Source organism: Eschscholzia californica, unplaced genomic scaffold (assembly GCF_041429995.1).
Source record: "Eschscholzia californica isolate CP2 unplaced genomic scaffold, dmEscCali1.0.p SCAF_4, whole genome shotgun sequence".
In the NCBI taxonomy this organism is placed as follows: Eukaryota; Viridiplantae; Streptophyta; class Magnoliopsida; order Ranunculales; family Papaveraceae; genus Eschscholzia; species Eschscholzia californica.
Window position 1 is genome coordinate 47,752,972 of NW_028238461.1, and position 27,770 is coordinate 47,780,741.

The 27,770-nt window shown below is 35.2% G+C and overlaps 3 protein-coding genes across 3 annotated transcripts; all 3 read left to right on the plus strand.

The window, feature by feature from the left end:
* Positions 1–3,080: 3,080 nt before the first annotated feature.
* On the plus strand, positions 3,081–6,317 carry LOC147545439 (uncharacterized). Its single transcript, XM_086636926.1, has 6 exons — positions 3,081–3,381; positions 3,761–3,857; positions 4,835–4,920; positions 5,022–5,082; positions 5,429–5,515; positions 5,980–6,317. Exons 2-6 carry the CDS (start codon positions 3,777–3,779, stop codon positions 6,070–6,072), a joined length of 408 nt encoding a protein of 135 aa, XP_086493052.1. The 5' UTR covers positions 3,081–3,381; positions 3,761–3,776; the 3' UTR covers positions 6,073–6,317.
* A 2,833-nt stretch (positions 6,318–9,150) lies between these two features.
* Positions 9,151–11,541, plus strand: LOC147545440 (uncharacterized). Its single transcript, XM_086636925.1, has 3 exons — positions 9,151–10,307; positions 10,397–10,807; positions 10,917–11,541. Exons 1-3 carry the CDS (start codon positions 9,911–9,913, stop codon positions 11,216–11,218), a joined length of 1,110 nt encoding a protein of 369 aa, XP_086493051.1. The 5' UTR covers positions 9,151–9,910; the 3' UTR covers positions 11,219–11,541.
* A 1,835-nt stretch (positions 11,542–13,376) lies between these two features.
* Positions 13,377–19,592, plus strand: LOC147545441 (zinc finger protein VAR3, chloroplastic-like). The gene is made up of 5 exons (XM_086638523.1): positions 13,377–14,325; positions 14,429–14,546; positions 16,136–16,419; positions 17,511–17,609; positions 17,699–19,592. The coding sequence occupies exons 1-5, from the start codon at positions 13,865–13,867 to the stop codon at positions 19,314–19,316; spliced, it is 2,580 nt and encodes an 859-aa protein (XP_086494649.1). The 5' UTR covers positions 13,377–13,864; the 3' UTR covers positions 19,317–19,592.
* Positions 19,593–27,770: the final 8,178 nt, after the last annotated feature.

Sequence of the window (27,770 nt, forward strand, 5' to 3'; positions counted from 1 at the left end):
CTTTCAAAAACTCTAGCTTTCAATGCGTAACTGTTACATTAATTGCTTAGGGAAGAAAATTACTTTGCACCTACCAATAATTTAGGTGCAAACAGTAGATGTGCTATTTTTCATCGTTTGATCATCTCAAAGTTTTTAGTTAGTGAAACATCATATTAGGTAGAAGTATTTGTATAAAGACTTATAGCATCTCCAATGCAAAACTAAAAAAAATTTAGATTGTCCTATGTGTCGAGGCTTAATTGAGTTTCTCTTTCTTAGACGTCAATGTTGAGGATATCCTCAATTCAAAAGACATCTCCAATGCAACAATCTAAAAACTTAAAAATAACTTAGGTGTCATTTCCTAGATGGTTAGATTTGCTTTTAATATTGGGTGACCAATTGAGATCCTAAAAAGAAATCTTAAATATTGAGTTTCTTCTTGAGATATTCAACATTAAATGATGTCACGTCATTTTGAGATCCAAATTGAGTGTCGCATTAGATAGTGTTTTTTACAAAAAAATCAAAAAAATCTTAGGTTACACTCTAAATTTTTCAATTTGAGTGTTTGCAATGGAGATGCTCTTATAAACCAATAAGTTTGTCATAGATACGTCTTATACTTTGTTATTTGCAAATGGAGTCTCAAATGAAGATATGTTCATGGTTGGCCGTTGTTTTAACTCACTTTGGATTAAAATTGTCTATTATTGTGTAAGTGAGAGGATGGTACATTTTTACACGTCTATCATCTTTACTAAAGCAACTGGGAAGAGGGGCTTATGCTTAAAATCACTTGGTAGGTGCAAATCAACTTCAACTCGAGATGAGTTTAGGTCTAAAATTGATGCATGTGCCAAACACGTGTGTGGATTATTTGTGAGTGATGCGAAAAAACGTGTGTGATCTCATGTAAGTGCGAAATACGTGTGTGAACTATTTTCGAAATAATTTTTTTTTAATTTCCAAATATTGATCGTTCGGGAAAATCCAACTGTCATGGAAATCCCCTACATGACCGTTGGAGAGAAGCATTCAGTAGGCTCTTAATGTGTGATCTTATGTCAGTGCAAAATACGCGTGTAAACTATTTTCGAAATAATTCTTTTTAATTTCCAAATTTTGATCGTTGAGGAAAATCCAACAGTCATGGAAATCCACTACATGACCGTTGGAGAGAAGTCTTCAATCGACTCTAGATTAAGAGTCGACTGACGGTTGTTTGAGACTGAGCACCGGCTCAACTCCAAGCACCCCAGATTGGATCTTAGAGGCAGACGACCAAACTTAAATTGTGAATTCTCGGTCCCTTAAGGTTGGACTTTTTTTTTTTTTTTTTTTGTTGAACTCTTAAGGTTGGACTTGCTATAGAGAACTTTTTCCCAAGTAGTTAGCCCACTACAACTCAATCATACTTTTTTTTCTTTTTGTTGAAATACACCTCAATCATATTGCTCTTCAATAAAAAGAAAAGATGGCATGAAACAAAATAAATAAAAATCTTTTAAAAAAAAGAAAGAGAGTGAGAAAAGGTCAAATCTTCTAGAAGGAGGTGTTTACATATTCACACAACAAGAAGGCAGACTTTGATATCAACGAATTTTCTCCTATTTTAAGCACCACTTGTCAATTTATTATTCTAATGTCTGCCTTAATTGATCCCCACCTTCCTATTCTTCCATCTTCTTTGAGCTTTCCTTTCATGAGATGATTAGAATCTCTTATATAATCCCTTGATTAGAATCTCTTATATAATCCCTTGAATTGACAAGTAACAAAGATCAAAGATGTACAATTACCAATTAAATTGATTGTTATCTCACTATTTTACTATTAAAACTGTTTCATTGACATTCTTTTCCATCAGTATATTTTATAAAGTTATCATTATAACAATCTTTGTTTTGTTAAATTTTTAAACTTTTATTCTCCAAAAATTAAAATCTAAGCAGGAGAGAAAAAAAAGGTCTTACCAAATCAAAATAAACGGGCCCTTTTCGACAAAGTGCCTTAGCATCATAAATTTTTTTAATTGGTATATACGTGTTTAGCATTACGAAAATTTAATTAAAATTCAAGTGAGTAGATTGTTAGCCCATAAAATGTGGGAACTCATAAGTCCTAAGGTAGGTGACTGGATACCAACATAATCTAGTTAACATTTTGAGTATAAAATTGATCAAATCTACCATTCTCTTGACCTTGTGATTAGGACATTACACATTTACAACCAAATTTCCAACCCACCACTTTGTGTATGTTGTCTTCTGTTTCTTGAACTTAAAACTTTTAAAAGAGCATAGTAGGTCCTATATATATATATCTGAGCACTCAGGAAGTCAATATTATTGATCATAGTTCACCTTAGAATTTCACATATATACTAGTGTGAGGAAATCTTCTAGGTTTATGTGGTAATGATAGAAATGATCTATATATATATTACATTCTAAAAAATGAGAGTACATTTTGTTCATGTAAAAGACTAATCTTTATCAAAATCACCTTCCAACCTCAGAAGCGTTAGGGACTTTCATATATGACCATCAACGATATTAGAAGTTTAGATTATAAGTTTATATATATGTATTTATTTTCAATTGTTTATTCAGCTCCTTTATGAGATCTCTCAGGCTTTTACAACTTCGGGAACTCTATTATCTACGTATTTGGTCTGAGATATAACTTTATTCACCAATTTCAATCTATCCATAAAAACAAATTTCGTGGGTTGATCATTTGTTTCAGCTCGTTACATAGACAACTTCAGGCCAAAAGATCAACACTTTTTAATGCGATAAAACCCTCACTCGTTATCGATCAAGTAGTTTTGCAGTAATCATCTTCAAATGTTATGATTTATTATGCGTTAAACCCCACTTAAATCGCTTATATGACACAAATATATCCATCCTTCTCCCAAAAGAAAAAGAAATGGTCATATAAGATTATTATACTACTCCATTAAGTTACACAGATATATTAATGTTTTTTCTAGCAAAAGAAAATAAAATTGGAATGACCATATGCATTCAAAGTCTAGCCCACCATAGCTAGCTCAGTTTTGGCAGGAGGCCTTCGGACTCGGACCGGTCGTATAGGCTAACCCTAAGGCAAATCTTTAGGCGGTCGGGCCGGTCTGTTTCGTTATCATTCTTCAATCTATTCCATTTCCATGTGATTCAGATCTGATATACCTAATTACACCATCTCTGTTTTCTACTTTTATTTCCCTTTTCCATTTCTACTCCCTTTTCCACTTATAATTCTCCAAATTGAACTCGTTCTTGCAATTAAATATTTAACCTATTGCTTAATTATCAATTATAATTGCTTAATTTTAGTCTGGCGAATTTCATTTACGGATACAAAATCGAGATCAGCCAAAAGAAAAAGGTTAGTTCACTGAATTCCCCTCTTTCTGATTTCCAATTTACTTTTTTCTCCAACGATTATAATTTCTGAGTATTAAAAAGATTACTTTTTGTTGATTGGTGTTCTTGACTTGTTCAGATCAAACTTACTAATGAATACCTAATCCTTTTTCGATTTTGTTATCTTCAAGTCTGGGTATTTGTTTAATCTTTGTTATCTTGTTCATTTTTTCAAATACCCATGTCTTAGAAAAGTGTAATTGTAACAGAATTTTTATAGATTTTGTGTATAATGTAATTGAGCATTTTGAAGATTCAGATTTTGAAACTATTTAGAAGATTTTGATTGTTTACTCAAAATTAAGGTAATTGAAACACTTGATTGTCTCTTGTTTTTGCAGTTTGAAGTAAATTGGAATGGCAACAACTGCTTGTTTCATCATTGTGAGCAAGAACTATATCCCAATATATGAAGCTGAAGTGGGCACTCTACTTAAAGTATGATTTTCTCTTCATTAAATGTGCATATTTCCCCTTATCGGAATACAATGCTTAGTTGGGTCAATAGCCGCATGAGTTCCTCGTAAAGGGTATATGTATGTTTGTTTAAGACGTGTAGTTTCCAAATCATACCATATATGTTCGGTAGCTTTGCTTATTGAACTTAGGTTCCATTCAAAGCACGAGGTGGTAACTTTGGCCCGAGGAAGCTTTTTCAAAAGAACTAACTTCATGAGCTTAATCTCTTGGCCCCTCACTTCAAAGCATGAAGTTGGATATTAACTGAGGGGCCAAGAGCTTATCACATCGTGTATTGGAAAAATCACATATGGTGTGATCTAGGTTGTCTAGGAGTGCTTATTAACAAATTAAAGAGCCTATTATTTGCATGAATACATGCTTTCTCAAATATAGAAAAAGGTTCACTGACGGGTATGTAGTCTGTCTCAAGACAGGGTCCTTATCTTTTTCGAAAGCAGACAAACTGAACCCAAGCCCATTTCCCGAGCAGAGTCGAGAGAAACTCGATCTTAACCCCACAGCTAAAGAGATAAGCGAACTGCCCCTTCTCCAGTATGCTATGATCAAAACTCTGAACTCAGGAAATGATCGAAGCAAAAAAAGAAATGCAGCATTTTCTTATCCATATTTCAACAAACGAAGTACTTCATAAACAAAAATTACCTTCAATCCTTAGATAGTACCTTGATTCTTTAGAGAATTGTTTTCTCAACTACTCATATGCAGTATTCGTTAGATAAGGTAAGAAAACGAAGATTTGATGTCATACCACACTGCCTTATGAAATGCATTAAAATATGACTTTTGCCTCACCTTGGAACTTCTTTTCTTGATTTTCGTTAACTGTGACGTGGTATCATTCTTTTGGTTTTCTTTTTCAGTCCATATTCTTTGAAGCTTTTTGTATTTCAGTCTTGGCCTCATATTCAGTCCCCTCATTTTCCATGTGACAGAAAGAAGAAGCTGCGCAACAACACCAATTCATAATACATGCAGCATTGGATATTGTTGAGGATGTTGCGTGGACTACAAGTGCTATGTTAGTTTATATATTCCTTTTCTTTTCTTATTTATGGGAAGTGGGAAGGTTTATCTTCTTGCAGCTCACTAATCATATTTGTCTCTCTTCTTTCGATATAGGTTCTTGAAGGCAACTGATAGATTCAACGATTTGGTGGTGTCAGCATATGTTACTGCAGGTCATATCCTACTTATATTGGAATATGTTACTTGGTGGTTTTATTTCTAAATACTTAAATTGGCCTTGAAGTTATATTAAATTTTGAGTTTTCACTATGCATTGACCTTCGAAATTGGCGTAATGCTTTTGGCATTTTGAACTTAAAGTTGAAAGTTTTCCCTATGGTTAGAGATAGTTATTAGAAATAATCAAATAATGATTTACATTTCATTATTGTTCATGACCATGCTTTTTCCGTGTGCTTCAATTTTAGTCGATAGTTGACATTTTCATATCACGCAAACTTGTTTTATCTTTGTGGCATCCTATTATGTTGTGAAATTTCCTTGACCAAGTGAATAGAATACACACCCGATTAATGCTGCTTCATGACTCACGTAATGAAGACGGGATAAAAAGCTTCTTCCAAGAGGTTCATGAGCTCTATATAAAGGTAATATTATTACTTTTTTCTATTTGAGAAAGTAAACTGAATATATAGTTTTATCTTCCAACAAGTCCTAGCTAAATATCGAGAATCAAAGTTAGTCTTGGGTCTTGAGGTTAACCAACTTAGACATTTGATTGCCAACTATAATGACGCATTAGGATCATGAGGACCTCAACTTTATAAACTAAATTGCTATACTGTTTATGGCACTCAACTCTCTGTTAACATTTAGACATGGACCTAGCGATTAAGAACCCAAACTCCATTTTCCAAATTTTTTTAGGTCTCTTTCCTAAAATAAGTAATGAGAATTCAACTTTAAATTTACTTTGTCTGGTACTACGATTTCAGCTAAGATGTCAAAAATTTGATTAAACTTTAGGTGTCAACAATCTCGATTCCTTCATTTGTTACGACCTCTATCGTCTGATGATTAGTTACCGCTAACTTCACTCATAAATTGACAGATACTTCTTAACCCTCTATACTTACCTGGTTCACGCATTACATCGTCCCACTTTGATACAAAAGTTCGAGCCCTTGCGAGAAAATATCTGTAGAGGAATGGGCCATTCCTTGGTATGATTTGGTGGAGGAAGCTTCTAAAAAGAGGCCGGTAAACGTTCCCGCTTTTCTTCATTCCGTTGCAAGTTTTCGTTTTGCACCATTTTTCTCTCTCTTTTTTTGTTTCATTGAATAAGCATGAGTTGAATTCTTGAAATTCCTGTATTGTTTGCAACAAATTGAAACTATGTTTATCATATATATAATAAAATTGTCATGAAATTTTGTGAAAATAAAGAAATTTATAGTGCCCATTTCCGAAAACGAAGAATTTACAAGTTCAGTTCTATAATTCCCTTGTCATCCTAGTTCCATTCTGTACAGGAACCAAAACTGCTTGAAACCGGAGCCGCTTGTACTTTAGATTTCAGTTTGTGCTTATGCATGTCTAGGAGCAGTTTAGAAGTACATCTTGCTACAACTGAATATAGCTTATCAAAATATCATTGATGTTTTGCTCTTAAACCCTTTTTTAGTTGCAATGCTCTTAAACCCTGGTTGGTGATCTGAGGTATCTTAGAACTTTGTTGGTTTTGATTGCTTGGGATTTCTACTTGTATATAAGTGGGTTTTTTTCCCTGACTTTTGATGGGCCCAAAAATAGGTCTATTCCCGCAAGTATACGGGGTCAAGTTATAGTATTGAAAATAAGATCGAGTATCGTCCCAAGGGATAAGTAGGCACTTCGGATATTGACGGCGAGTTTAACCCAATAATCAAAATGTCAATAGCTAACTTAGACTAACACACACACACCCCACTTCATGGATTTGATGATTGATATGTAAGAAATAAGAAAACGAATAAAACTAAATAAACTAACTAAGAGAGAGGTAAGAGGATATCTAAGGTTATAAAATCCACCACATAATTTCACTTTATAAAACAAGCACTTAATTACTTAAATCTATTTTGTATTTACTCGGGATCCAATATAATGAACTATTTGGATTCCGGATGATGTTCTAGATAAAGCAATTTTATAATCACTAATTCTAATTGTCTACCATATAGAGATTCGGATCGCTAAACTACTATTCATCATCTAAAAAGCATACTCCATCTAACAACTTAACGAAAGTATGAAATATCTAATTATGAGGCATGAGTAATAGGAAGAAAATCCAATCCATATAGACAAACAATCAATAGACATTAAAGCACATCAAAAGATTTAATTAATCAAGAACAAGTATTATAAAGATCTAAAATGGGTTTCATTCACAACCTTAGATTGCTAAATTAACTATACATGGAATCTAGAATAACATTCATTGACATTGTAAAATAAATGAAAATACTAAGAAATTAATGGAAAGAAATCACCAAGAATGCTCAAATTCCATATCCCCATGTATCTCCAATTTGTCCAAGATTTGCTCCATTTATGCTCAAGAATGTTACTCCAAGGAATCCAAGTAATAGCTATTTTATTGCCACCCAAATAAGAAAAAGAAAGAGAAGGAAGAAAGTAGATCTAGAAAGAAGTTGGAAAGAAGAGATGAAGAGGGTTAGAAATGGTGGAAGAATATGGAAGAAAGAAGGAGATGACTATTAATGGTAGAAAGAATAGTGGTAGAGAAGAAGATAGAAAAAGATGGATTTCATAGAAGAGGGATTGAGTAAGAAGAAAAGAGAGAAAGAAATAGGTGAGAAGAAGTAGAAGAAAAGAATGGAGGATTAGGGTTAGAAGATAGAAAGAGAAGTGGCTTAGAAATTAGGTAAGGAAGCCATTTGAGAGGGTTGTTGAAGTCTAGGTTTTAATGGAGGAGAAAGGTGCTATTTATAGGTGGGTTTTGGTTTTGGGTTGGGTTAAATAGGTAAAAACATAAAAAAGGAGGGTCATTTTTGAGATTTAAGAGGGTTTAAAGTTGAAAAACCCTAAAAGCAAACAAGTGTCGGCGGCTGGTAGGGTTTCGGATGCTATGGTGCTTCTCGGCTGAGCAATTAACGTGCGGCATCAAGCTTGGATCGTTGGATGAAGAAAACGCGGAAGGGAGCGGTTCGGATTGAGCCACCTGTCCGGAAGTATCTTATAAAGGAGCTTCGGGTTATAAGGAAACATTAGTAAATGAGTCAGACGCTCAGAAGCCGTTAGATTTCAAAAACACGGAAGGGAGAGGCTGAGATTAAAACGTGGGATCCGGACTACCAAGTTAAACTGCAGCGCGCTTCACCGGATCTGGCCTATAGGAGGAGATGCACAGGAGCCGTCCGATCTTGATGACGCGGGAGGTTGCGGCCAAGATTATAACGTGGGAAGGGGCTACGGATTCTAAGTTGCGACGGGTGGACGGGATCTGGACAAAAGCGGAATCATCCGGAGCCGTCGGATCTGGGACACGCGGAAGGCTACGGCTGCGATTAAAACGTAGGTACCGGGCTACGGAGTTAAGTTGCCGCGCGTTCCACCAAATCATGCTCATTGGGTCCATTTCGTTGCTAAGCGGAAACACGGGAATTGGATACACCGGTCCTTAGAGCGCGCCACGTGTCCCACTGAATCCCGCGTACCCGAATTTCTACAGAATATATCCCACCTGGTCAACCCTCTTTAACAAAACTTTGACCTTGATTTATTTCTCCATCCGGACTCCGATTTGACTTCCGTTTTCTCCTACGGACTCGTCTCGACCTCTACTTTTCAACCACGCACTGACCTTGGCCCAATTACCAGAATTTCCTTCACTCCAAATGACCAAAATATCCTTCATGCGTCTTTTCCTCGTTTTTAACCGTTTTTTACACCTAACTCCACAAAACACACCTAATCAAGAAAATCAACCATTTTATTATAATAAAGACCCGAAACGAACTAACTCGACTAAATTAAACGACTTAGATGGGACATTTTCATGACCCATCAACTTTTTTACTCGAAAGGCCTTAAATAGAGACAATTCCAAGTTAAGTAGTTAAGATCGGCATGCTCATTTGAGTGACTCCGATCATATCGAGGCTGGAGGTTGCTGCTCGAGTTGATCCCATTCCAAACTCCGCTTTCTTTATTACACACGAGTCTTTGGATTGTTGTTGGAGTTTAATTTGTAACATTGACCTATGGCCCGTGCGCACATACAAGGCTAGTATGGACTATAGAAAATGTCCATATGCATCTTATTCGTTTTTTAGAAGATCACTCTAGATAATCCTCACTAGCTACGCGTCAAAATCTCTATGTCTTGATAGCGGTTTAGAGAAAGAAAGATATTCTATCACGTGCCGCGTGATTTCCAATCTCAAAGATCCGAAAAGCGGTCATTTAAACTCTATCCTAAGGATTTATAAAACTTTATTGACTCTTCTTTAAGAATCTATATTGCTAAAATGGTAAACTCATTACATAGATAAGTTGGAAAAAAGAAAATCTCAGGGGTGTTGGTTGTCTTAATTAAAAACCAGTGGTTGTCAATACATAACTAAGGAGAAAGATGGAGATTGAGACAAATTAGTAGAGTTTATAACGGTTCTTAAGTTTGTTAGTGATCTTGAACCAGTTTGAAATAACTTCTGTCCTTATTAGTAAATCAGTTTCCCAAATTGACACCCATTATTTGAAACATTAAAGTCTTTTTGTTTGTTTCCAATGAGAGAGAATCACAACTTTGTATAAAGAGAGAAGAAAATTGGGAATGGAGACAAGAGACAGGAAAGGGTATTAGGGTAGAGAGAGAGAAAGAGAGATTCCTGCCCTACCCACACGAGCGGTTTTGATTTGCATGCAGAGCAAAAACCAAGGAGAGAAGACACAAGTAAACCAGACTGATTTTTAGAGAGAGAAAGTGAGAGAGAGAGAGAGAGAGAGAGAGAGAGAGAGAACTCTTGTGGTGAACCATGAGTTCACAAAATCTGAAATTCTCTACTGAACAAGGAAGAACAGAGTATAACTTTCTTCCTCCTCTTCCACCATCACCACAAACTTTCTCTCTTAGTATAGGGATTCCAACTTTTTCATCAAATGAAGTAATGGGGACTCCATTAAATGAGCAAAATCAAAGCTTTCAAACCTCTGAACAAGTTAACTACTCAATTGATTCTGATGGGTACTTTGAAAATCAAGAAAATGGTATGAGAAAAGAAGGGAAAGATCAGGATGGGGGTGGTCATTTTGGGAAGCTCTGTTCAAGAGGTCATTGGAGACCAAGTGAAGATACTAAACTGAAAGAACTTGTTGCTCAATATGGTCCTCAAAACTGGAACCTCATCTCAGAAAAATTAGAAGGAAGATCAGGTAATAAAATCATTAAACCAAAATCAAAATTTCTCTTTTCTTTGTTTTCATCTTTAAATGTTATATTTTGGGTTGTTTTTTTTTTGCAGGAAAAAGTTGCAGATTAAGATGGTTTAATCAATTAAACCCAAGGATTAATAGGAGAGCTTTTAGTGAAGAAGAAGAAGAGAAACTATTGGCTGCTCATAGATTGTATGGAAATAGATGGGCATTGATAGCTAGAATCTTTCCTGGTAGGACTGATAATGCAGTGAAAAATCATTGGCATGTTCTAATGGCTAGAAAGACTAGAGAAGAATCAAATCTCTGTAAAAAAAGAAAATCATCAACCTCTATTGATCAAGAAGCTCTTCTTAAAAGTGTTGAAATGAATATCAAAGCTTACAAAATCAATGCATTTAATGGATCAACAAGTTCTCTAGCTGAATCTGACTCAACTTGTACAAATTTATCTCTTAGTTCTTCTCTCAATCCAATCCAACCTTTTGATATTCAAATGGGTATGTGTTTTTCTTCTTCATTAAGATCAATCTTTGAATTTTGATTAGAGATTTCATCTGGGTTATTGTTTAATTTTAATGGGTTTGTGTTTGTTTTTGTGACTTTCAGGCTTATCTAATCAAGAGAATATGGTGGGTTTTCAAAACTATGGTGTTGGTTCTGATAATGAGAAATTGGGGATATTTAATAATAATAATAATGATAAGTTGTATAAATCTGCAAGTGAGATGATGATGGTTATGGGTGTGGGTGTGGATCAATCTGTTTTTTCTGATTCAAATTCTGAAATTTCAGCCTCTGAATCAGTCAGCAAGGGGAAGAATTTGTATGTGGGTAGGGAAATTGATACTAAAGAAGATGGAAAAAAAAGTGTATCTTTTATTGATTTCCTTGGAGTTGGAACTATTTAATGAAGAAGAGTGGGGTTTTGGATGAAAACAAGATAGAAAAGGAAATTGTGGGTCATAATGGGTTTTGATGAAGAAAATTGGATGAAGTGTGATTTTCAAACTTGAGAGTTAACAGTATAAAGCAATCCATATAGAGAAAGAGAGTGAGATAGAGAGAGAGGGCGTCCATTAGAAGATGAAGAGGAAATATAGTTTAAGAACTAGTCATGTAATGATAATTATGGGAAAGTCCATTTAAGTAGTCTTAAATTTTAGTTTCTTCTATTTTATATCTTGTAATTTACTAATTTAGTATGGTAATTTTAATCCTAACTAGTTATCTTTCGTCTTCTCTAATTACTATTCCACTCTTTGCATCCAAAACAACATTCGACAATTGAATAGTTTCAGAAATTGTGCACAGATCTTCTAATATCAGTAACTTTATAGTAACTTTTTAAGACAAAAACTTCAAAACTTGATGTCATACACACACCCATAATCAGAAATGTATGCCGACCCTATATTTTCCAATAGAATGACTTTTCTATAGAATTCCATAAATTCAAGGCTCTTAAATTTTCACATCAACAAAATAGACATCTTTTTTGTTATTAGTGAACCCATAAGATGTTGTATCAAGGGATTCAAAACCAAATTCAATAATATTTTTTTTTAGGAAGTGATAGTTTGTAACTTCCACACATCATTACATCAATGGATTGTGAAGATTGATGGGGACATTTATGAGAAGATGGATTGGTCATGTGGGGGAAGGAAGGGTCATGATTTTCTTTACTTGTTTGACTGATTTTAAAAGTAAGTAGTATATCAATTACAACCCATTTTTGGAAGGTAAATGTAACTGCAAGATGAGACAGGCCAGAGCTCCTCTTACTACTCTTCTCTCTTTATTCCTTTTTTTTTTCTATGCAGGTACATACACCACTGTACTCAACAATGCATAACAAACAGTTTTCTAGAGAGAGAAAGAGCAAAAGTAGAATGGGTTATTACATGTGTGAATGGCACGTGGATTGTGCACGAGTAAGAATATATGGAAGTGGGAATAAGACTGTTACGAAATCACGTGGGTGGTTCCACACGTGTTTGATAAGTCAGAAGAGACGTTACTGATTTGTAACGACTTGTTACGGTTTTTGGTAGATGACTAGACTCACTAGAGAGAGAAAATAACGGATATTTCTGGCTTCTGTTATGGTATTGGTGGGTGCCTTGGGTTGGGGCCTAAAATTTTGATTGGAGGTAATAACATTTTGGGCCCATCCAGTTTTACATAAATTGACTATTTAGGCACCTTAATTTTAATCTTAAAAATCAGCTTTGGTCTGTTTTTATCTTCTAAACTTTAGGTTCAATATCATTTCGACCGCGGCCACCACTTTCGACTACTACCACCACCACAATCAATTTTCCATCTCTTTATCCTTGGTATGGCTAAGGGAAAGAACTCTTCCGCCTGAAGCCCAGAACAGACCCTTCATTTGAGATGAGTAGTCGATCCTCTTCTCAAATAAAGATGAGTCGTTCTCCTTCTAGGACGAAGGAGAATTGTTTGTGACTGACTGACCTATTTGACTCCCATCCTCTACTATGCAGTTTCTACTGAGATGTCAAGTCACCTTTGATTTCTAGATTTGTAATCTTCTTTCTTCATTTTCTTTACAAAGAGATCGTCTATATTTTCCTGAACCTTCAGAACTATATCTCCTCTGTTATCATATTATTCAAACAATAATGTGGGGGTTTAACATTGTTGTACAAAAGTGAGTATTTCGGAGAAACACAACATTTTTTTCGAGAAACATAAGATAATATTGGGTGAATTTTTTTTTAGGGAAGTTTTATAAGGTCTCCCCAATTTTGTTAAAAGGCCTCTCCCCATGAACTATTTTACTTGGTAAATTATCATTGAGGGGGGGCCTTTTAACAAAAATGAGGAGGCCCTATAAAATCTCCCTTTTTTTTATTTCCCCCCAATCTTTTTTCTCTAATCTTCTTCTTCTTCCTCTCAACACCACCACGACCTCATCTGATTTCTCTCATTATCTCTTTTCCGGTCTCTCTGTCTCCTGACCTCTCCCTCTCTAGTTCCCCTTCGTCGGCAGGAACCCTTCGCGAAGAGGAACCAGAGAGACATGGAGGAAGATAGAGAATCGAAAACAAGGTGGTTTCGGTCGGTGGCAGTGGGAGGACAAAAAAAAAAAGTTAAAGTCGTTGACAATGAAAATTTGCGGACGACTCTACTAAAGTGAAGATAACAAGAGGATGTGAGGTTTGTGGAAAAAGAAAAAAGAAACAAAAAGTTTCTCGCCCAAACATTTGCACTCGGAAAAGTTTTCTACATCCCAAAACGACAACCTTCAACAAAATAGGAAGGCTAAATAAACAAATCGATCATAGTGTGGGTCAAAAATGAAATTAACCCTTACAAAAATATATCTTCCTTAAAAGTGGTCGCAGCTATGCTATGCGAACTGGGCAAGTCTTATCTTCTGGTTCCACAAACATCCATGGGCATATAACTCTCTCTCTCTCTCTCTCTCTCTCTCTCTCTCTCTCTAGTCTACAGTGACACTGGTTTTTCCACCCTAAAGGTGGTTGTTCTTCGAAAAAGAAGTGGTGGTGGTGGCGGTGGTGGTGGTTATGGGCACAGCTTCGAAGTTATCAGTGTTACTCACATCTCCACTTCCACTCCTCTACCCATTTCGTCCTTCACTTATCCTTCGACTTGCTCGTCACTCTAACAAGCTTTCTATCTCTTCATCCTCCTCCTCCTATTCAATCCGTACTCACAGATTCTCTCTGAATTCACGTAATCATCGATTAGGGCTTTCAATCAATGCTTCTGAAAGTAATCAAACTCAAACAACAACAACTACTCTTATCACTGAAGACGATGAAGTAAACTCACTAGGGTTTTCTCTTAACTCTTCGGGTTCCAATTCTTGGCCGGAATGGACTAAACTGGTGCAAAATCTTAGCTTGACTGGCTATTTCAATCAACAACAGTGGAATTTGGATGAGTTTGAGGGTTTGCCAGACGAGTTTGTTCGAGCTGCAAATGCTTGCCTTTCATTTGCTCGTGAAAGATTTGATCTTTTGAGGTAAATTTCGTTGCTTTATTATGATAACTTGTATTATATTGTGAGATTTTGAATTGGGGATAATGAAATTTGAAGTCTAATTTTGAATATTTGTTTGTTGTAGATTGCTTTCCAGGAAGGATATTGAGGTTATTGTGGAAAATGGGTCTCCTTTATTGTTCAAAAGTGCAGTTGATTCGGAGAAAAGAATTAAAACGTTCTTGGATAGCAATGGGGGATATGTAAGTTGAAGCTACCCATCTTTTTTCTACACATGAAACTTATTTCTTAGTATTCAGTCTAAATGATTATATGAAAATTTAGTTGAAAGATAGTGTGAATTGTGTTTGTTCTTGGAACTTCAAATATCCCAATGGATTTAAACAGACCCATTTTGACATGAGAAACAAAAAGTAAGTATGACACTTTGTTTTTGCTGTAATATGCATGAATTATTGCTCGGTACACCAGTGCTAGAACTTCAATCTTTAACTATATATTACGGAATGTTCTTCGCCATTACAATCTATAGTGATTTTCTTTTTACTTATTCTATTTTGTTGTATTAGTCTTAGATTAGCTGCAAAACCTGAACCGATGAATGAAGAAGGTTATTTTTAGTTGGCCGAGAGTCCACAGGTGCAACGTGCGAAGTCTTGTTACACTCATTTCCACTTGGAACTTTGTCCCCTTTTTCGAGGCCTACATAGAGTGCAAATGTGCAATTATGGAACACCATTTGGTGTGTAAAATCAAAATTCAAAACGTTAGGATACCATTAGCCTTTGTTTTTTTTTTCTTTTGGAACACAAAGAAGAATAACAGAAGTGTTTGCTAATCGAGCAACCTATGTTTTTATCTTACGCGTGAAAGCCTTGTGTCAGTATTCGAGTGACTGTTGGTCTCGCATTATAAGGTGTATGAGACCACCCAAACTCTTGGACAGGTGCTTAGTTTGTTCGCATAAAAAGATTATGGTCCTAGCTCTATGTTAATGAATTATATTATAATTCCTCGAGTACTTGATGCTCCTCTTTTTGAATTTCTTTTATGTATGCTTTTCTTCCAAGTGTGTTTGATTGGCATTTTCCCGCTGAGAAGAGTTGATTCCCTTAAAACTTTACTTTCATATGCATATGTGTGTGTATGAACATGTGTGTGCATTATGGTCGCGTCCTTGTAATGGTTGTTTTTAGGTTGGTATCTGATACGTTCTATACTGATACCCGATTGATATCCATGTTGCATATGCCTATTGCACAACTTTTAAAGTCTCATTATTGATTTTTGACCGGTCTTTCTTGCTTACATAAAAAAGGATTACTATGTGCTTACCACCCTAAATAAGAGCACGGAATCAGGCTGAAATTGATGTCCGAATGGCGTTCAAGTCTTCATTCCTTGCTCAATCCTGTCCTAGGATAAATTTTTTGATTTTTGAGCATCTCTTTTTTTTTGTGCTAATCTAATTTCGGCAAATGGAAGAGGATATACCAGTTTGGTCTGTCAACCTCAGCTTCCCTGTGTTAAATCTTCATAATCACGAAGATTTGAGTTTTTAAACTTGCTAGAAAAATCATGGTCACTTACATGAGCTTATTACTTATATGTTACAAAAATACAGTTGTATAAAAATATCTTGCAAAGACATTCTCTTTCACCGATTATAGATACAAGAAGACCAAAACTGATCTTCTTTCTGTAATTTATGTTGAGTGGCTCTTTAGTATATCTGGGCATCTCCAATACTTTGATGTGGTCTACTCTTGGTTGTTGTCAGCGAAGAAAATTCTGACTATTCTTGACCATGAAATTTATGTCAACTTTTCAGGATCTGGAGTTCCAAAAAGAATGTATGGTTGATCTAATGAGGTTTCTTCTGAGCTATGCTTACAATTTGTCAACTGCTTCCGAACATTTCAACCTCAAGAATAAAGAACTTGTTGAATCATCTGTCCGCCATTTGTTGAGAGAGTTAGGTGATGCAAGCAGAGCTGATCAACTATCTGAACAGTCAAATCCATTGCAAAAGCAGTTTCCTGAGAAACATGAGCAGATCCCGAGACTTCTTGGACAAAAAGTTGAAATGAAGAGAGGTGATTGGATTTGTCAAAAGTAAGTTTGGTGTCCAGAGTTTCTTCTTTCTTTTCTTTGCATAAATATGTATGGTAAATGTTCAATGCCTCTGTTTAAGTAGCATTTTGTTTTAAATACATAGTAGTAAGAGCTTGAGTGCTACTCCGTGCATAGGCTTGTTGATGCAGAACAAGAACAATAACTGTAGAGAAGTAAGAAGGGCTGAAGGGAAGGGAGGGATTAGGATAAATAAGGAGAGAGGCATAGAGAGGAGAAACATGGGAAGCGAGGAAGAAGCAGGAGAACTCTAGAGTCTAGACGAGAATAGAAAGAAGATAGAAGTAAAGAAGACTCCATTCGAATATTCTCTCAGGGCTGCCTTTTCCATAAAAATAGTCACATATATACATCACATAATAACTAATAACTTGCATAAATGAGTAGTAAAATTTAAAAAACAACTTATTAAATGAGCATACTCCTCAACAATAACGGTCTAGTCAAAGCTATGCAAGATGCAATAGATAGCATTAGCGTGACTACTCATAGAGGTATCTCTAAAATCACAAAGACATGAGATTCTTAACCCATATTAAACTACACAACCCCCATAATTGTACATTGACTTAAAGAAAGACTCAGCATTGGAGGTTCAAGGTAGCGCTCCCCATCGCTGGTTAGGGCAGATTATGGTCATTTGGTAAGTAATTCTTCAAAATCATGGTCCTGGTGTCATTCATGCATAGTACTATAGCCAAGTCAGGATGGTCTTAAATCAGGACCATTTCTGCATTGGTAGACTACTTATTTTGATTACTTTTACATGGCTGGTGGCTTTGTTGCAGCATCCTACAATTTATTTATTTTTCGTTTAGAATCTACAATTTCAAGGCTTTGTGAATATGTAGTGCCTTTGTCTTATATTGGCAACATAGGGGGTTGCTTGTGTTAGTTCTCTCTTATATTTAATTGAAGATGGCAGCCCGACTATCATTTAAATTTTCTTATTCATTCAGTTCTCATCTTGAAGAACTTCTATATGCTGATGCATAGTTCTTTGAGATTGTTAGACTAGTGTCCTCTTGCAGAGAGGTATCAGTATATAATCTATTTAACGTTCTTTTTGGCAGGTGCAAATTCACAAACTTCTCGAAAAACATGAAATGTCTTGAATGCGACGAGGCAAGGCCAAAAAGACAGCTTACTGGAGGGGAGTGGGAGTGCCCTCAGTAAGACTCATCTCTTTCTGTCCACTTTATAGTATGTGTGTTTGTATCTGATTAATTTTGATCGAATCCTGATATTTCATTTCCCTCAGATGTGATTTCTATAACTATGGGAGAAATGCTGTATGCTTGAGATGCGATTGCAAGTGCCCCCGAGAGGTTATCCTTAGTCCGAGTTCTAGTTTGGAGGCTGAAGCTAGTAATACATCTGGCTTCAACAAATCTTCATCTGGTAACCCAGACATCATGCCTCTACGTAAAGGTGTGAACAGATTTGTTGTGAGCACGAAAAAACCACCTCTAGAGCGAAGCTTGACTAACTATCAATCCGAAGGCAACGTAAGTCATGATAGCACCATCGGCCGGAGTGACCTCGGAGCAGGGGATGGAGAGGAACCACCTAATACCTCTGATACATCTGTAAGCCGGAGTTTGGACAGAATTCTTGGTCGTAAATCATCTATTCCAGAAACTAACTCTGGAAGACTGAAAGATACAGTCTCAAACTCAGCATCTCCATCATTTAGACAATCTGAAGGAAGCAAGTCTAATTATGTCCCATTTGTGCCATTACCCGCTGATATGTTTGCTAAACCTCAGAAATCAGAGAAGGATCAACAAATAATGAACAATAAATCTGATACTGTGAAGTCTGTCGAACAGAGGAGCTCTTCTCCCGTCGGAAAGTCAGGTGACGACTTGCGGCTCTCGGAAAAGCCAGTAACCCAAGCTGAGGTCGAGGAAGATAAAGAACAAACTGAGAAATCGGAGAGATGGTTTAAGAAGGTTGCAGAGCTGCATGATGTTACAGATCTTGCCAGTGCTATATCTGACGAGGACTTCCCAGAAATCATGCCTATGCGTAAAGGAGAGAATAGATTTGTAGTAAGCAAGAAGAAAGACAGGTCTTTAACCTCTCCACTGCACAAGAGACGGGCAGCTATGGAACAGGCAACTAATACCAACTTCGTTCCTTTTGTTCCTTTCCCACCTGATTATTTTGCAAAAAGAGACAAATCGTTGGACTCGCCTGAAACAGAAGCATCTAAAGAAAAAGCCAAGGAGAGCACTTCTTCTGTAAATGAAATTCAGAGTGTTTCTGAGAAGTCGGAAGAAACAAATCCCAGGGTTTCCAAGTATGGAGCTGCAAGTTACTCTACTGAGAAACCAGAGAATCAACGATCCAACATGGGTAGTAGATCTGCGGAAAAGAGTCTCGAGCAATCCAAAGGGAGTGAAACTCAAAGACATGGTGATCTACCAAATAATAACGGAGAAAGTTTGATTAGTAGTTCTTCAAAGGAAAATAGTACTAGTAGTAGGTTGTATTCCACACCTAGTCCCATCGGAAGAAGCTCAATCCGTGAGCTGTCTGAAAAAACCCAGAGCAATGGAGGTAGTTTGGGTAGAGGATTTACTGGTAAAAGCTTAGAAGGATCTTTAGTGAAGGAACCAGATCCTCTGGACATGTCAGAGGAAGCAAAAGCAGAGAGATGGTTCAGACGAGCTGCCCAGATAAAAGACATATCTGAGCTGAGCCAAATCCCAGACGAGGATTTCCCACAGATAATGCCAATGAGAAAAGGGGTTAACAGATTCGTAGTGAGCAAGAGAAAGACCCCACTAGAGAGGCGGTTGACATCGCCTCAGTACAGAAGGAATTTGCCAATTGTTAGCTCTGAGCCATTGAAGAAAGAAGAAAAGGATTGAATCTGAAAAGACCATAGTTCATTCCTCATTCCATAAGATATTTGCTGGTATTTTCTGGATCAGTTTTGTTCTTCACAGTTTTATCCACTCATAAGAAGAATCCTTGACTGGGTTTACTGTATCACAAATCACAACTATCTCCTCTGTCAATGTAAGTCGAGAGTCATCGGGTTTCCTTATTGTAGTATTAGTTGATGATTATTCGATCATTAAGAAACAACTAATTGGGAGAATGTAATTATTGATTAGTTATATTCAATGATACAATTTCTTAGCTGAGGATGGTAGGGAATTTTGGATTAGTTATACCATCAAATGCAATTTCGGTTCCTACGTGATATGTGTGTAGGGGCTTCTCTTTAACTTATAGCTTCTTACTCGCGCAGAAAGTGCGATAATGAATGTAATTTTTTTCACCTATGCCATATTGATATTAGAAAGCGGTGTTAGATTGAATGTAAGAAAGCCCAAAATCTGGGACCAAATATGAAAAAAAATCCACCCGGGAACAATAATGTATAAAAAACTCATTTTTTAAACTGTTGACAACACATTTTAAACCGTTGGCAACATATATAATTATGTTGTTAACAAGACGATCCTATTTTTCTATAATTCCATTTTTACCCTTCTATGTTGGCAACATATATAAATATGTTGTTATAAATCGTTGACAATATATAATTGTGTTGTAAAACGTTGACAATATATACAATAATGTCATGACTTGTGATAAAACGTTGACAACATATACAATATTGTCATGACTTGTTATAAAATGTTGACAGCATATATTATTATGTTCTTAACAACATATATAATTGTCGTCACTTGTTATAAAATGTTAGCGCCAATCAATGTGTTTGTCAAATGAAAAAGAAGAAACGTAAAATATCTTTGAAAAATAATTTTTGAACAAAGACGAATTTGTTCACACATTTACAAAATTGTTGAGAGCAAATACAAAATTGGTGACAACAAACTAAGATTTGTTTAGAAATTTTCAAAAATGTTTTTCACGTTGATTTAGGCTGAAAATTTCAATTCAAGGATAAAATTGTATTTTAACAAAATGAGTTTTTCTTTGCAATATTATTCAAAGTTGGGCCTAATTTCATATTACCCCAAATTTTGGGTTTTATAATTATTCTCTCACGTTCTCAAGCCTTTTTGAACTTATCCTTCCGGCTACTACAAGTAATTTATAAATTTTTAGGGAATTTAGCATTACTCCTTAGTCCTTACCACTATTGTCTAATTAGGAATTTAGGATATTTTTTTTTCAATTAAAAATTAGTGAAACCTTCTTTAGTACAAAAATAGCTTTATATTTATCGTTCTTTTTCGAACTCTCATATATCTGCATTTTAATGTTTTGTCGATGTTCTACCAACAAACTTTCATTTCTTTTTCGTATTCTTTTTCTCTCATATCTATCTTTTCTCTCTCATATATTTCTTCTTTACCAATAACATTTATCTAATATTTAAAATTACTACTAAATCATAACAAATTCAACAAATAAAAATTGTGAAATTCTAAGCATAAACTTTTAACTTTTCAAATGTTCTTTGTTTTAAGTTAATATTGATGTTTCTAAGTGTAGCCAATTTTAAATAAGACCATTTGATATTTTTTGTTCTTTCAATTAATTATAAATCGTGTACATTTAAAGATTGCAAATAAATTGAAATGATGAACTCAATTAACAATAAAAATGTTAGAAGAAAAATTATTAATTAAACTTACAAATTAGAGAGGAATTCACGGAGAGGTCAAAGTTAGAGTGTTATGTTAGCGAAGAAAAATTATTAATTAAACTTACAAAGTAAGGGTTGTCCTTATAAGACATCGGTGGTGTTGTGGTAATGTTAAATTCCCCTAATTTTTGTACAAAATAAGCAGCTCTGAGCATACCTCTCTCACTTCTCTATTTTCAAATCTTTTATTATCTCCAATCTTTTATTAACTTCATTGTTTGGTAACATATGATTTTTTTTGTAAAACCAGAATTACATGCATAAGTGAAATCGATCCACAACATTAGATAGTTTAGAATTTTAATTCCTCTGAGAACTATATGAGAATTACATAAGTACAGTAGTACACAAACTTTCAAATGTAAAGTGCCTCATGGAGGGAAAGGAATAACAAGACAAAACTAAATGAAAAGACCCTAAAGGCCGGGCAATGAAAAGATCATCAAGATCGAAAATGAGAAGACCCTAAAGGTCGTAAAATTTATTGTACAGGGACTTAAGTTTCCCCAAACAAGAGAATCACCGCCGTCATCACCGGGAAACCGCCACCACCACTGAAAAGTCGTCGCCGCTACGAAGAAACCACCATTACTACCAGGAAATCACCATGACCAAACCACAAAACCACCACCATCTCACGCCATCTCATACCACAAAACATACCACCACCACCACCAAAAGAAAACCACTGGAAAACCACCAAAACACTAAATCAGACCACCACCATCACTTTCATTCAAACCACCGCCACCACCATACACAACAACTCAAACCACCACCATCACTTTCGTTCAAGCCCCCGCCACCACCAAACACTACCAATCAGCCCACCATCACTTACGTTCAAACCACCACCACCATCGCATACCAGAAATCGAACCACCACCACACACCGCGACCACCACCCCAACAAGAACACAACGACTACCACAGACGCAAGAACTGCGACTACCACCACAGCGTAAAGTGGATATGTGCACCCTCGCCACATCTGGCGAGGGTTCCACATCGATCTAGGAAACCCTGAAAACTATTTACAGAGAGATAAGAAACTACTATTAGAAAGGTAAGAGGGTTCAGGCGAAGGAGGGACCCTTCGCCTGAGAAGAAAACGCAGATCTTTGAAAACGGTTATAGAGTAGAGATTGATGAGAGAGAAAACATAACAAGATATTAAATGCCCTAATTAATGGCAATTGGAAGGCTTCACGATAAGAAACTGAAATGCATTTGATAGAGCACAAAAGGTAACATATAAATTTTGAAGATAAATAAAGTGACTAAATAAGAAGGTTTACGTAGGTTCCATAGGTTTTAGGCCCAAAATAAAATCCTAAAAGGGAATGGGATCCTATCTTCCCAGAAAAAATGGATTTTAGTCTTTTTACTTTTTGGACCATATTACCCTCATATAAATAAAATATGTTCCAGCCTCATCCTTCCTTAAATCCCGCCCAATTTGCATAAAAGTCGGACGACCAAAACTAACTCATTCTATAACATTAGAAATTTTATGTCACTTTCTCTCTCTTCAATAACTGAGCATTTCCCTCTTAAGAACCCCTAAAAAATCTTCACCCGACACTCAAACCATCTCTCTGTCTCTAAACTCGAATCGTCCATCTCTCTATAACCCTCTAATCTTTCATAGCTTCAGGTGAAAACCTTTCTTTTCCTCTTCAAATCGTTGTACCCCGAAACTGAAACAGTTGGTTTTTACCCAAAAAGTAAGCGGAAACGTCATAAAGAACCATCATGAAGCGTTAGCAACTGAAACCCAAATGGAAAAAGTGGGGTATTTATACATGTTATTTGTATGTTTACGATCTGTTACAACGAAGCTTTTTTCAAGGTTTTTGTAAGTTTTGTTCAATATTTTTAATGGTGTTTTGGGTTTAGGGTTTATTGTGTTTTAGGGTTTATTGCGTTTTGACGAAGTAATATATGTTATTTATAATACATTTGTTGTTTTTTATTGTATATAATGAAAATGTTTGTGTGAGTAGAAAGAGTTTATGAGTATGAAGTAATACATTTTTTACTACAAATGATACGTTTATATCAACAAAAAATATAAAAAATTGATTGTAAAGTTATTTTTTCCTGTACATGTTCATTTATGAAAAAAAACAATATATGTTATTTACATTACGTTTCCTGTTTTGTGTCATACATAATGGAAAATGTAGTTTGGATACTGTTAATTACAAATAGCTTAATGAATTTTTTTTTTCTTTAGCAGGCAGGAGCAAGTTCCAATAATATCAAACAGAAAAAAAAAAAGTAAGTTAAGAGCAAATCACTCTCGATTGAAGTGATTTTATAACATTTTTTGTTAGCTCATAATAGATGAAAAGATGTTTTGTACAACACATTATATGAAGTTTTCAATAAATGATGAAAATTGTTAGTCTTATGAGAAACATTATTTGAAATTCATTTGAGAAAGATCTGACTGATCTTGAACCAGAAAAGGTATATAATGATGCAATCACTAAATGTTTTTTTATTAGAAATAACACATATTGATTGAAATTTTTTTACCTAAATATATTGTCCATTGTAAATAATGTATATTGTTCAATACAAAATACATTTTGATACTATTTTTGTAAAACAATATATAAATAATATGTTATTTATTAGATAGTTTACATCTTACACTGAATATATTCATAAATGTTATTCATTTGATACAGGTAAGTAAGAGAGTTGTTGATGAAGAAAGTGAACAAAAAATAAATTTGTTGAGATAGGTGGTTCTTGATTTAACTCGCAATAGAAGTTCATCGTCTCCATTATATGCATACGAATTGCATCCAACATCAATGTAATTGGAAGTACCCTATCATGTCGAATCTGGTTGTTGAATGACTCTGATAGCTGTGAAGACATAACAGTGTACCTATGTAACAATAATAGATTAAGAATTGTCTAGGATTTATCGAACATGTGTAGATAAATTATGATATGTCCACTAGAAATAATGTTATCTTATTAAAAAAATTATGTATAATTTATGAACAATTCTCTGTAATTGGAAAACATGTTTTGTTTTGTAAACGTAAGAACGATAATTATATGCTGAAATATGAAAATTGTTGAGATTTGATTATCTTTGATCGGGAAATAATGAGTCTGTCCATGATGTTGGGTCTAGGGATTGGAAGAAATTGACAAATTTTGACCTACTCATCTCTATCATTTGAGTAATTATCAAATTGAAATCGTGACCTGTGCTTATACAACATTGACGAAGGGCGAATCGAAATGCTTTAGCACCACCTGGACACAACTGGCCAACTTGAGTGAAGATTTTATCCCAACCATCTGATTTTAGTATGATCATCTTCACTATGTTGGATGATTTTGTTGAAAATTCTATAACTAAATTCTAAACTACAAAGAAAAAACTGAAAAAAAATAGTCAACAAAATGTATAATGTATAAAGGAAAACAAAATAAGTATGGTACAATTTGTATAATGTTTTGTAAAATTTGTAACGTGTTCAGTAAATAAAATGTTTATTTTTTGCAAAGTCGTTTTTGTTATGTAATGAAATATTAAACATGAACAATAAATAACGCATCATTTAGGAAGCAAAACAAGAATTAGTAAAAAAAATAGTGTACTGCAACTACATAATAACCAGACAACAAGTATGTGTTTTGTTCTATAAAAAACAATTAATTTTTGTAAAAATAGTGTATTCCAAAATCTGTTAGAAAAGAATTGTACGGAAATCTGGTTTGGATCAAAAGATGATGAAAATGAACTAAAAACTGGTAGATGATGAAAATGAACTAAAAACTGGGAGATGATGAAAACATAATCGAAGATGATGAAAAGATAAACAGATTTAAACATGATGAAGACACAGATAATGCATCTTAGAGAGAGAAAAAAATTTAATAATGAAAGAGTGATGATGTTTGAAGATGATGATGAAGAATCGTGTTATGTTGAAACAAATTCTACTTCTCTACGCAGCTGGAGTTATTTTCAGAGATACAAAAGTTGAGATTTGATGATGGAGAACCAAAGAATGATGATGTTTGAAGATGATGATGAAGAACCACGTTAAGTTGAAACAGATTCGTAGATCCAGTAATGGAGAAATTTATTGTGATGTCAGTTAAGAAGTAGAGTTTAGGTTTCAGAGACGGAAAATTAAGGATTTCGGTTATGGTGAGGAGATTGGAGAGGGAAAATGTGAGATGATACAGGAAATAAAATTTTCAGAATTGATTTTCAAAGGAGGGTTATATCTTATATATAAGGTCACAATGGATATTATGATTAAATATGAATCATAGAGATCTGTGTTTTCTATAGAGATGGACCCATTTGGACTAAATTCCATTTTTATCAATATTTTGGCTTTATATCTTATATTATGATTAGGGTGGACTAAATATGGGTTTATGGGTAAATTTTTGGACTATAACCCCAATTATTCTTTATAATTCTAATGAACATAAAATACCAGAGTCTGGTCTAATTAGGGAGTAAGCCTATGGTTAGCCACTAGGATTTTACAATACACGTCTGGGTCTGCTAGATAAATGTAATGAACATGGAATACCAGACCCGGTCATATTGATCCAATGAGGGTGTAATCCCCCCCCCCCCCCCCCGCAGTCGCTCGACCCCGTTTGATTCCCAACAAATTCGACTTCGACATAGATCCATGATATTTCATCGAATCATGTGATGAAAAGATTCGACACTCTCTAACCTGAGAGTCCCACCCTCCTAGACTCCCAGCTCCAAAATCCTACCGTTGGGAATCACCAACGGCTAGCATTGGGTGGATCCCCTATTTAAAGGGGATCCACCTTAATATATTTTCCATCTCTATTTCTCTCTTCATCAAACTTCTCTTTATCAAACCATCTGCTCTCTATCTCAATCCATCTCCTCTCTTCATCTCTCTTGACTTTAATGGCTAGTCCAAACTCCGGATATAATAGCGAAAACTTTTTAGATTTGTTATATAATTGTCCGGAAGTTGATTTATCGAATGATGGGATCGAAGAAACTTTTGATTTTAATAAAACGCCGAACTCATCGATTTCTGTTAAGCGTTATAGTCATGTTGATGATATTGTGCTCGTTAATAGTTATTTACATATCGTCACCGATGCGGTTATTAGAATGATCAAAGAGGATGTACGTTTTGGAACAAAATTGCCGAACACTTCAACGAAAGTACAAACCAAAATCGTACTCCAAGGGTCTTAAATGTCGTTGGAGCGAGATTAACAAGCAACGCTTGAAGTTTTGTGGTCATTTGACATTGTTGCAAAAAAACCAAAAAAGCGAAAAAAATGATAATGATCGGGTAATTACTCTTGATGTTACATTTTTTAGCCTAGTGTCATTATTTTTTTATTTATTTTTGACAATATTATGAACTTTAAATTTTTTATTTTGCACTTCAAGTCTGCAAATGAATTGTTTAAACAAGACAATGAGGGCAAAACTTTTAAGTTCGAACATTGTTATAAATTTTTGAAAGACCATCCCAATTGGTCATGAAACTTATCCCAATCTTCATCAAACAAAGAAAAACCTTCTATCAACCAAGACGAAGGATCTCCCTCTACAACCCAACAAAGACCACTTGAAAGAAAAATAAGAAAGGAAAAAAATAAATTCAAAAGTGGTGAAAGCTACAACGGCTGAATTTTGGATAGAGAAAAATGCAAGTCATGAGCCTAGAGATAGACTTCTGCAAGAGTCCACAAATGTGCAAAACAAAAATATAGACTTGCAAAAAGAAAATATAGACTTTCAATGCCAAAATGCTAAAATGCGTGGATGCAAATAGGGTTAGAATTGATCAAACAAAGATAACTCAGACATGTCTCCAACACAACTTGTTGTTCATGACAAATTGATTGCAGACTGAGTGAATGAGATTTAAATTAGTTTTGAATTTTTTTAGTTGTTCTAATCATGTATTAATTTTGATATATTTTAATTATAATTATTAAAAATTAAATTTGAAAATCTCTATTGGAATTTAGAAGCCCGACATTAGAGTTGAAAATAATTAGGAGCTCTCAAAATTGAAAACCCGAACCTCACAATGTAAGTGGCTGTTAGGAGGGCAAGGATTGCATGGAAGAACCTAATGGTGAGGGTGAAGATAGGAGGAGTATGGGTGGGTGATGGAAGCATGCCCAAGAAGGACGAGTGGGGAGTGAAAAGGAGTAATAACCAAAGAAGCATGCAGTCAAAGTCAAAGAGACATTAACTGCTCCACCACCTCAAAGGTAGAGATTGGTTGGGTCCTCGAGCCCTAATAACGAACGACCTTGGAAGTTGTAAAACCTGGGAACTGGAAAGAAAGATACTCTAAAATTACCACTAGTTTATGCAAACGCCACCGCCACCGCCACCGCCACCGCCACCGCCACCACAACCACCTGTTAGATTACCAGGCATCGGATACTCTATCCCTTTACCCAAATCGTGAATTCTCTTTGTGCATATATTTGCCGCCTGTGGACATGAGACTGGTGTTTCTTCAACTTTTGCCATTATTCTCCACTCGGGAACACTCTTTACTCCTTGCAATTTTGACTTAAAATCAGATGTGACATCTTTCTTTTTTACTATGGATTGAGACCCTCCCTTTTTCTCGGCCTACATCTCTAAGGTAAGACTAGGTTTTAAAAGGCCCCG